This window comes from Nesoenas mayeri (assembly GCF_963082525.1).
Source record: "Nesoenas mayeri genome assembly, chromosome: 4".
Lineage (NCBI taxonomy): Eukaryota > Metazoa > Chordata > Aves > Columbiformes > Columbidae > Nesoenas > Nesoenas mayeri.
The window spans coordinates 49,742,243-49,753,492 of record NC_137540.1 but is presented as its reverse complement, the minus strand read 5'-3'; the positions used below and the strand labels follow the sequence as shown (position 1 = coordinate 49,753,492).

At 41.5% G+C, this 11,250-nt stretch overlaps 1 protein-coding gene across 1 annotated transcript; it reads left to right on the top strand.

Annotated features, from left to right (window-relative positions):
- Positions 1-399: 399 nt before the first annotated feature.
- Positions 400-10,605, top strand: LOC308040044 (uncharacterized protein; the record flags this gene model as incomplete). The annotated part of the gene is made up of 8 exons (XM_080343853.1): positions 400-533; positions 749-849; positions 2,593-2,646; positions 7,582-7,985; positions 8,258-8,436; positions 9,212-9,314; positions 9,736-9,822; positions 10,417-10,605. The coding sequence occupies 6 exons, from the start codon at positions 400-402 to the stop codon at positions 9,222-9,224; spliced, it is 885 nt and encodes a 294-aa protein (XP_080199979.1). The 3' UTR covers positions 9,225-9,314; positions 9,736-9,822; positions 10,417-10,605.
- Between the last annotated feature and the right edge of the window lie 645 nt (positions 10,606-11,250).

Here is an 11,250-nt window from a genome sequence, read left to right as displayed (position 1 = left end):
TGGGAAGAGCGCAGGAAGGGAGAGGGGGCGGCAGCGGCTCCTGCTCCGGGGCTGGGATAAAAGCAAGAGGAGGGGACAGCACAGACACCCTTTGCGCCCGCAGAGCAGCGAGAAGGACGGACCTTCCTGCCCTCCTTCCTCCGGGCGAGTGACCGGAGGCTTTAGCAGCGCGGGGAGAGCAGCCGCATCTCCGCTCCTTCCGCCTCTGACTCTCGCACGGTCCGCAGGGCCCCGGGCTCCCGCTGGAGCGCTCAGCCGCGCCTCTGCGCCAGCCGGCACGGCGCTAAACTCTCCCTCCCTCCTCCTCTCCTGGCGGCTGCCGTTGCCGCTCGCCGCTCCATTGCAGCGCTGCGCCCGCTGATCCGCTCTGACAGCGCCGGGGAAGGAAGGTCAGAGGCAATGACCGGCACGGGGGCACCCCCGGCGGGCCCGGCTGGCGGCTGCCGCCGCAGCCAGTGCTCTGCGGAGAGAGGGGGTGCGGGGGGGCTGCCCCTGCCGCCTCCGCCCGGCCTGCGAGTTCTAATCGGCGGGCAGTAGGGTGAAGAACAGGAAGGCAGAGTGCAGGCAGGACGACATTGGATGTGTGGCAGTGACGGCAGCACTGTACTTTGGGACACGCTCTCTCCGCTTCATTTGAGGCACTCACAAACCCCAGAACAGTAGGCTGGAATGTAATTTACTGCCTACAGCAGGTGCTTTGCATTGCCATTCCTGCAGACAACTTCTGTCTTCACAAATGCTCTTTTAGAACCTTATCCACACCGTGCGTCTTAGTGCCAAGGTGCTCACAAGTTTACAACACGTGGCATTTATACAACACTGCTAGTGCAATAACCTCTTCAAACACAAGTAAGTTGTGGCCCATGCCTTTCTCCAAGTAGAGCAGCATGAGTGTGTTAAATTTACACATGTGCTAAGAGGCACAAGGCCATTAAACAGCTAACTTGAGGCCACACAGCAAATCTCTGAGAGCAGCAAGAACAGAGTTCAGCTAGGGCAATGTCTCATCTTAGAATTCCCCTTTTCCTTAGCAGATGTTGTTTTCAGCAGAAGCTTAATGCCCATTTATTGTTCTTCTGCTATGCTGAGGAAACCATTAAAATGAAGAGAGAGAACTGCTAGCATTTCTACAGGCACCTTTGCTCCTAACAACACCTGGAAGCATGACACACTTTTACTTCATGATGCTGGTATATAATAATTTCAGTCTATAGAGCTTGGCCCCACAGGTTTTATTTAGAGGAAATATTCATAAGTCAGTTATTTTATTTTTTTATTTATTTCAAGAGAAGGTCTATGATTATTAATAAAAATCTGGCATCAGCAGTAGCATCTAAAGATAAATTCCTACCCTTAGAATACTGTTAGGTAAGTGGCCTTGATCCAGCTCATCGTGGACAAGTGCCCACTTTATAAAAACAGTATCAAATTTGGCATTAATTGGTATCCTGCTGATAGTTTCAGCAAAGAAACTCAAAATGGAGTTGTCACAGAGACAGAATTTTCTTTCCCCCGTAAGTTGGATTAGTTACATTAAATCACTGCAGACATTTGAAATACAGGATGGAGAATGATTTTTGGATGTTATGGAGTGAAGTCATCAGGGGTACTAAACTGCTTCATAAATCCACAAATCACTATGTAAAAGAGACATCAAATAATATAACATTGAGAAAAATTAATCTTTGGTATAATTCTGTTAAGTCCATGATCTTACATTATGTGTGAATTTTGATCCCAAGTGTTTAATTTGTTTGAACACTGGGGACTGGATTATACATAGTATCATGGGTTTTCTTGACATAACCAGGGGAAATGGGAGTTAAACCGCAGTGTCATTTCAGAACTGGCCACCCCCAGCCTCATCTGGGAAGCAATCAAGGCCCTATTGGTCTCCAATGCATTTCTAAGTAGCCTCCAGGGACTGACAGTATTGCACTACATCTGGCTTTGAAACCTCAGATCCTTTTTATTCCAGAAGCCTAATTGTGCACTCTGCTGCAGCGTATTTATTCCAGTTTACTGTTGAGATCGTACTTGCTCTCAGTGAAAAGTTATGAAGTAAATGAATGGGTTTGGAAGGTGATTAAAAATATAAATGGAATAAAAAGTAATAATCAATAAAGCCATTTACCTCATATATATGTTAATGGCAAGGACATTATTCCCAAAATACGAACCTCAGAGAAATCATACGAAGTAGGAAAACAAAAAAGTAAGGAAAGTAAGTGGTATTTTCACACTTTTGCTTTTTCACTGATGCTAATTACTTCATTTCAGGGTACGGTTTCAGTTGGTTTCTGTTTGTTAAACTTTTTTTTTTTTTTTATATAATACAGAATTTAATTGTTATTAGCTAAGCATTTGTTGGTTGTTCAAGCAAATTTGGAAAGATGGACATAAATACATACACACATTGTTCTGTGAAGAATTCAGTATCATTATCCTTAATACTAATAAAAATACTTTCATTTAAAGGTGGATGCATTTCATGTCTTATTTCTGAGGATTCCTAATAAAAATAGGAAGCAACATACAAGTCTTTATACGCCAGTTTAACAACACTTTAGCACTGGCTTTTTTGCTCTTCAGTCACCTACCGAATTGGGAAAGAGGAAAAGAAACTTTCACACTTGAAATGGACTGGTGAGTGTTTTGGTTTTCTTCTGGTGGTGTTATTTGCAGGACTAGGAAGTTTATTCCTGTAGCTTTCTAAAGATAAAAAGTCCTAAAAAAAGCAACAAATGCTAGTTACAAACATTATAGGAACTGTATAAATAAAGAACAGTGACCAATTGTTTCCACTCTAAAGCATTGCCCTATCTCTTCATAACAAACAACTAACCCTGTGTTTCTTCTGAGTGTTAGACAAAGAGAAGGAAAACAAAGAACTATTTATAACCTAAGACTGCTTATATAATTTCTGTTGAAAGGTCAAAAAATGCCTCCTGCATTTAATTTTAGAGCAGTCTTGGTCTCATCTGGCTATACGCTTGAACATTTTTATTTCACTACATAAAATAAGAACCTATTGTAAATACCCTCTTTGGCTAGCGGAGGCCTGGACTCTCATAACATTTTCCATCTGACATTCTCAGAGTACTTTGCAAACATTCACTCAGACTTGTCAAATTATTGGGTGGCAAGCTAGTATTACCTTTTTTACAAAGCAAGAAAACAGGCAGCAGAAATTTAGCTACTTGTCCAAAGTTACACAGGAAAGCTAGTAGCAAAGCTGGGACTGGAATATCTGTTCTATGCTACAAAGAGGATATTGCATTTCCTCTCCAGAAACCTTGGAAAATTCCACAGAGGATTCTTCTATGTTTTACTTGTGATAAACTCTGGTTCAGAAATGGGTAACCATCAGTCAGTTTTGCTGAACAAGTGGTTGGAACAGAATCAAATTTAGGATACATTTACAGGCAATTAAAAGGGCATTTTGATGGTAAAGGCAGTTAAAACAACACACATTTTCTGGAAGCTGTGAGAATATATAAGAATTAAAAGATAATTCAAATATCTGGTATACTTTCAGTGCTGTGTTTAGAATTTTACAAACATTTTATATATTTTGTTTCTCACATTAAATTATGTTCTACAATAAATATCAATGTGTTTTTAATAGAATTACAAATATGTAAACACAAGCATGAGGACTAAATATTTTCCATGAAGCTTGTCCCCCGCTGCAGAACAGACTGGGAGCTCTAGTACAACGCCAAATAGCAATGTGCAGCCCATGGTGTGAGGTTGTAGTGCGTGGCTCATAACAGTTTTGCAGAAGTCACGTTGTTTACACCTGAAATTCTAATGGTAAGGATGCTAGTCCATGAAAAATTCATGGCAATCCACAGAAAACGTGTTGAGCTTCCTGGGGGCTCCTTAGTCTAAAAAAACCCCAAAACAAAACAAACAAACAAAAAACCCAAAGCAAACAACAACTTTGGAATCACTATTCTTCTCTAAGTCTCTCAACTTCAAAGCAACCTCTACCTAACATGTTCAGATTATCTGAGAAATTATTTCTCCTGATTAAAAATACAGTAAAACTTTGTCTTTAGATTCCTGAGTCACACTGTTGTCACATACCAAATATGAAACATAGAAAGCTTTGCATCTTTGCATTAAATTAATCTCTGAAGCTTGCCTATCTTTGCTAATGTAAACATTATACTAGTTGGCAGAGAGGGAATACCTTCTTTTTCTCAGAAATTGCTACTTTATGCAAGAAATCAAAATACATTTACAGCATCTGATGACCTTTTTTTTCTTTTTTCTTTTTTCTTTTTTTTTTTTTTTTTTTTTTTTTCCCAGACATCAGATTTAAAAGCCCAGAGGCAGCAGAATAAGACAAATACATGGATGTCAAGTACACCAAAAGCTGACTGAGTGGATAAAAGGAGCTGAGAGTTCTATAGTGATAACCATTAAACAGTTTATTCTATGAAAGGCTGTGTAGGCCTTTACAGTCAGTTCAATGCTCCATAGAATAATGGCGTAGAAGTGTGATTATCTTACTCCTGGTTTTTTCCTCCCGTTTAACTATGTTTCAAAAAATTGTATTAGGAGCCTTGAACAGTGGCAATAAGATAACTTCTGTGTATTTCTTCATCAGTTGACATAATATTGATCTTCCCTGACACTGACTACTCAACTGGAAATATTCATACATTTCTGTAAGGTGGAAGCGTGAAGAATGGCCTTTACTGGTGTTTTTTTTTACCTCTACAAAATGTGCTTTCAGTTGGAAAGATACTGTGTAAGTTCTAGTCATACATATTGGCTAGAAAGAGATAGCCAAAGTTTTTATCCATGGAAGTAATGTATCAAACAAGAAGAAACTCACTGAGCAAAAAACCAGAAAACCCAAGTTTCTAACAGAAATATATTGTTATTTTCTGCCTCTAGAAAGGAAATAACAATTCTGGCTCACCTTCCTCTTCTTCTCAAAAAATTGTATTTATTATTATTATTGTTGTTATTATTTTATTTTTCTACAGGCTCTAATTTTAACTAACATATACTCTGAGGACAAAATGGAAAGGATAGTTTGACAGCAGGCAGGCTCTAAGTGGCATTCAGTCTATTTTCATCAAGAATTGAAAGTAGTATTTTCATTTTATGCAAAATGTGGCATAAATTTATCAAATTATTTTTTTTATTACATTAGCATCTCGAAGTTCTAATCAAGTAAAAAAACCCGAGGCTGCTATATTCTAAGGTCCCAAACCTGTCAATTATTTAATGTGGACTGATACTGTCATTCAGCTGCAAAGACTGATGGTCAAACCAAGATTTTACTTGCTTGGTTTTCCTTCATGTAAGTGCAGAGAAAGACAGTGAAATTGAAATGAAACATTAATTATAATCATGCATTGTGGTGACCACAACAAGATATTTTTAAACAAATGTTTTTCAAAAGTCTTTCGGCTGAGAGAGGTATCAGACCAGTGAATTTGAGATTAAATTCATGCATCCCACAAAAAAAGACTTGGCTGATTAGGGCACCACCCTTCAAGATTTGATCAACTGTGTTCAGATCACTACAGACTCCTTAAAAAGCTCAACACTAATTCCACAAAATAACCAAGGAAACCAGCTGCTGCTTACCTAACTTCGAAACGTGGACCTTCAGATATTCTTTTCCTTGACTACCTAAAGTGGAAGTGCCCTAATGTAAACAGACCTAACAACATCTACTGGCATGCTTGATGGCTTTTCCTGGGCACACATAGGACCTGCTAACCTCTCACACTCATAAGAAGCAAAGGGTCTTCTTCACCATAAGGCGACCAGTGTGGAACAAAGGTAGCACATTAAGTATCTGATCCTTAAGTGTAATTATTCTAACAACTATGCATACTTCCTCCCTCCCCCCTTAAATATTTTCATGGTCACTAGTCAAGCTCCCGTGATAACTGAAGTTCCTGCAAATTCTGCTCATGACCAGAACTGCATCTCTCCTGATCAGTGATCCAGGATCCATCTTGGCTCTACTTAGATCCACCAGTAACATGGGTTTTCCCACAAGTCCCCAAGATACCCAGGCTTGTAGGCAGACTGAGTGCCCAGCTGAGAAGTTTGTTGAGGTAAAAGTTAAGAGGCAGCCCTTTCCTTCCAACAAAACATAAAATCAGCAGATCTGCCTGCAGTCTTGTAGGCAATAACTCAATAGTTACAGCACTTGCCCAGGAAACAGGAGAACACTACCTGCATGTAAAGAGACTCAAATCCCTTGCTAGGACAGTAGTCTATTCTCTAGGGAGGGTTTAGGAAGAGACCCTGCATTCTTCCTCTTGAAGTTGTGCCACTATCAGACAAGAAAGTAGATTCCATGGAGTCAGAGAGAAGACAAACAATGCAAAGTTTGTATGTGGAAGACAGAAGAAAACTCGTTCAGGGGAAGAAAAAGGACTAGGACTTTATCTGAATGACTAAAATGCTTATCTAGTATGGATACTTATCACTGGTTTGCTGCACTAACAGTGGTACCAGTTTACATTCTGTACTGGAAAAGAAGAAACTGAGCTTGCCGTACATTCCACTGGCACAGATGGTAAAAATGTGAAGGTTGGACGCCACTTCATCTTTTTGGCTACATTGCAAGGACTGATCTGACTTGTGTGTCTAACTGTAGAAAAGGGTAATTGCAGAGAAACCCACTGGAAAGAACATCAAGTTACATGTCTCATAAATTCGTATCCAGAGAGTGACTTACCTAGAGCCCTCATACAGCTTTTGAATCCTGATGTACTCAGACTAAACTTACAGACACAGGGATTGCCTGTGCAACAATGTTTTAAGCAAGTATCCAGAATACTTCCAGAAGAGGTAACTAGAAGTGACAAGAAACAATTTTTAGAGCTATCTCTTGATTGCAACTATGTGACTGTTTGTTTCGGCCTGAATCAGATGTTTTTAGACGTGTTCATGGTGAATAAAATACAGGGTTCAGAAAACTTCTAGGGATAGGGGGCCAACTGTCTCTGCACACACTTTCAGGTGCTGTGCTGGTAGCTACTCAGTATGAGCCAAGGCATAGTGCTCGACACTGAGAGAGGAAGCTATGAATTTTCAGCAACATACCCACCTCTTTGTGAAGCAGGGCATTCCATTGAATTCAGAACTCCATGGGAACCAAGATGCTGTGGTTCCTACCTACTAGCTTTGTTGGGCAACATTCAAAGTCTCTGTGCTGCAGATTACCGATTTCCACTTCATGCTAATCGGCTTGCACTCACCCTAAAATTAGGCAGCACATCCCAGCTGTTGTAGAACAAGAGCCATGTTTTGCACCCATGTTGTGCTCTAACTCGCAGGACAACAGGTCCAGTTCCACCGTGACAGCCTGTGAAGTGCAGCCAAGGCATGCTCAGATTGAGCTGCATGTGCTGTAAGGTCAGAGAGGGTATTAGTGCAGGCTTGAGGCTTACTTCACTATCCTTACAGACAGATCCTAAGCCGCCTAAAGTAGGGCTTAGATGGCAGTTTAGACAGGGATCAACAGTATTTAGTTCCTCAAACCTGCTACACGGCTGCTGCTTCACACCGAAGACGCTTTGTTTCTGTATGTTAAAGATCTCCAGGCCCCTAGAGTTCGGCCTGGGAAGAGAGGTCGACAATTACATCCCAACGAAGACGGAAGCCCCGTCATGACCCAGGCCGCGGCTCCGCCCCCGAGCGACCGCTGCGTGGAGCGCGACCGAGCGACAGAGACGCTGCTCAGTGAGGCAGAGCGGCGCGCGGCCCAGGCCGCGTCCCCTCGGCGCCTCCCGGAGCTCCGGCGCGCGGACCAACGGCCACCCGCCCCGCCGCCCTTGGGGGGCGGGAGTCACGTGCGCCAGTTCTGCCTTCCCGCTGGCTCCCCGTGCCCCGCCCTCCAGCGGCGGCGGGCGCCGCGCGGGGTCTCGCGGGAGCGGCGGGAGGTATTTAAAGGCCCAGGAGGCGCTACCTCCTTCCTTTCGCTGTCGTCAGCCAGCGCGGTAAGGTGGCTGCAACCGCTTCAGCAAGGACCCCGCGCTCCTGACGGGTGGGAGTGGGCCTCCTCGGGTCTTCCCTTCAAATCTTGCCCTCTCGGAGCCTGGCGGTGCTCCGGGGAGTCAACACAGGGGGATAGAGCAGCTTTCCCTCACAGAAACCCAGCGCGGAGCCTCCTCTCCGCTCTGCATCCTGTCGTGAGGCACATGCGCCCCCGCTCCCTCCTCCCTCCCCGGCCCCCGCGCTGCTCCGGGCTGACTTCTCTCTCCCTCCGCAGTGCCCGGCGAGGGGTACGGCAGCAGAAAGCGTCCCGGTGTACCGCCAAGGCCTTCCCATGTCCCCGGAGGCTTTATCTGCCGGCCTGCCGCGCTCGGCTGCTCCTGGCGCGGGGAGGAGGCAAAGCACAGTAGGCCTCGACGGCTGGGGATCTGGAGCCTTGCCTTTGAAAGGCTGTAGGTAAGGGGGCACGCCGACCTCATAGTGCCTCACAGCCTGGGGCTCGTTGGATAAGGCTTTGGGCTTCAGAAACGGAGAGCTTTAAATCCTGAGGTTTTGTATTACCTGAAGACAAACATATATGAGAATACTGTGTCTATGTCTTGAGCCAAGGAAGTATTTGTGTACATTTGTACCTTTCTACTCGTTTCTAAACTGTAATAGCAGGGCTACACAGACATTAAATCTGATTCAATACAGTGGTTTCTCTTAAATAGACTGCATCAAGAAAACTAACAATTACAAGCTGCAGTATTTAAGGTACTGAATACTATAGGCACTCATGTTCAAATAGACCTAACTGTTGAAACAAAGTCACTGATTGCATAGGGTTTTGGCCCAGTCTTCCACTGTGTCTGTAATAGTGACAGTCTCTGGGCTCAGTGCTATATAATTTGTTACAAGGTACATGTAAGTAGGCACAAGGTAGCAAAGAATTGGCTGGTAAAGATCAGTCTGTTAAATCTGGAAGTTTGCAGTTTACTTCAGAGTAGCGTCAGTGCTATAAGCAATTTAGACTTAATAAACTTTACATTGTTTCTGATTATAAATATACTTATTCTATGTAGTTAAAGTGGTCTGATTAGAAAAGAATGTTTTTAACAAATTGAACCATTTACTATTTCGTCTCAATTTGTTAAACTTTATGTAAATTAGTTCTGCAGCTTTGTAGAAGATGGTTTTAAGGTCTGTAATAAGACATAATATGATGATTTTTTTTTTTTTTTCTGTTTAGGGATCCCACTTAGCAACTTCACATTTGGGGTGTTCAAGAGGTGGATGATCACACCTAAATCAGAAGCAATGCTCAGGACTTCATTGGAACGTTCTGCTAGTAGGTAAGCATGCTCTAGTGTAATGACAATTGTAGATAGTTTTAAGTCTTGCGTTTTGATAATTCATAAATTTTAAGTAAATGATAATATATCTTTCGAGTAAATGACAACTTCAGGTAATTTTAGTTAACAGGAAAAAAATTGGTGCTATAGTCTACTCCCCTTTTATGCTTTGCCCTCTTAAGTCTGGCAGTGTCTTAAGTGGCCAACACAGAGGGGTATAAAACTTCTCTCTCAAACCCAGAGGTGCGGTTGAAACTCTTCTTTGGATCATTCTGAGAGGAACATGTTCATGGAACTATTGCACTTCAGGAAGTCACTGAGTCAACTTGATTAGTAGCTTATAGCTAGATTTTAAATTGTCATCTGATTCTCATATTATTTGAGTCTTAGTATCAGTTTCATGTAAATCTTACTTTTTCAGGTTGCTCAGATATGTCAGTGCTTTATGAACCTGTGTGATACACATCTCGAGTGAAAAAGAGTTCCTTGTACGCTGGTTGGTCTCCAGGTACGTAGTGTGAAAAAGATTATTGGTTTTTGGTAGATGGATTGCTTTATACAGCTAAGGAAGTTTTATCCTTTACTTGAAAACTAAAAACAAAAACAACAGACAAAACCCCAAAACAAACAGCAAAACCACAGACCTCCACAACAAAACAAAAAAAAAAAACCAAGAACAAAAACACTAAAAAGCCCAAACTACTAGTTTACAGTAGTGGAAACCTGCTAATGGTAATTGTTCGAACTTTATATAGATTTAGCCAATCCAAATTATAAACTTTCATAGATTTTTTCTAGGCAAGTCAGTTATTGTATATTTATTCTAATCTGGCTGGTCCTCTGGTATAGAATTCATATAGACATAGAATAGAATATATACATATATAATTTTATATATATATAATTTTGGTATATATATATATATATTGTGTATATATATATAATCGAAAGAAAGTCCTGTCCTGTAGAAATGAAGAAATTTGTATGGAGAAGTGGCTCTGGCTTAAGGGTTAGTGCATGTAGGATATTCATACAGATCAACTTTAGGCCAGTTACTTCTTGTGTGCATGATGCTGACTGCGAATTAAAACTTCTTTTACAGGGAGAAAACCAGCATGTCCAAGGGATTTGAACTGATATTGAACATCAGCTCATGATTTGATGAGTGGCTGATTTTTGAGTTCATACTAGATGACTCCAGTGGTCACCTGTAACGTATATTCTTGGAAGTGAGATTAAAACAACCAGTGGATAAAACTATACATCTTCAATGCTTATGTTTAAATAGGAATCTCACAACCTGTTGAAAGAAGTTTCTCAACAAAAACTATAATTTATTTTTATGTCTGTGTGGATTAGTTGAAATAAAAGACAATGCTAGCAGAAATTTGTGTGTTCTGAAGGTTTCTTGTGTAGGTGCTTCCTGTATGAAGGCTTTTTCTCATGGATGTGGACACTCCTGTGCTGTCATGCAATAACATTCTCTTGCCAAGTGCAAAATTAATAAGCTTAATCTTCAACTTACAAAGCTGTTGAAAGAAGCTCTCTTAAATCTTCCTTTCTTCTGAATATCTGGTCATGGTTCTCTGAAGTATTTTAGAATGCCAAAGCACTTTGAGGTCAACTGGCCAACTTCTCATTTATTTCGTTAGGTTGTATGTGTTATTCACATGTCCTCCACTAGTCAAAAGGTTGTCTCAGACTTTAAAGGACAAGTACTTGCCTGTTTCAAATAATCAAATTTGCAATATTGCATGTAAAGAACCAGTGGAAAGATCCTTGAAGAGCAAGATGAGTATTGTTGAGCAATTGAAAACTCCTATGTGCTTTTCAGTTGCTTATTTCCAAGTAAACATTAAACATTTTTTTCCCCAGTGGGAGCTCTGAAAATAAAGTGATTTATGTGCACCCTATTCCTGGCCAGTGCTTCCTTAAG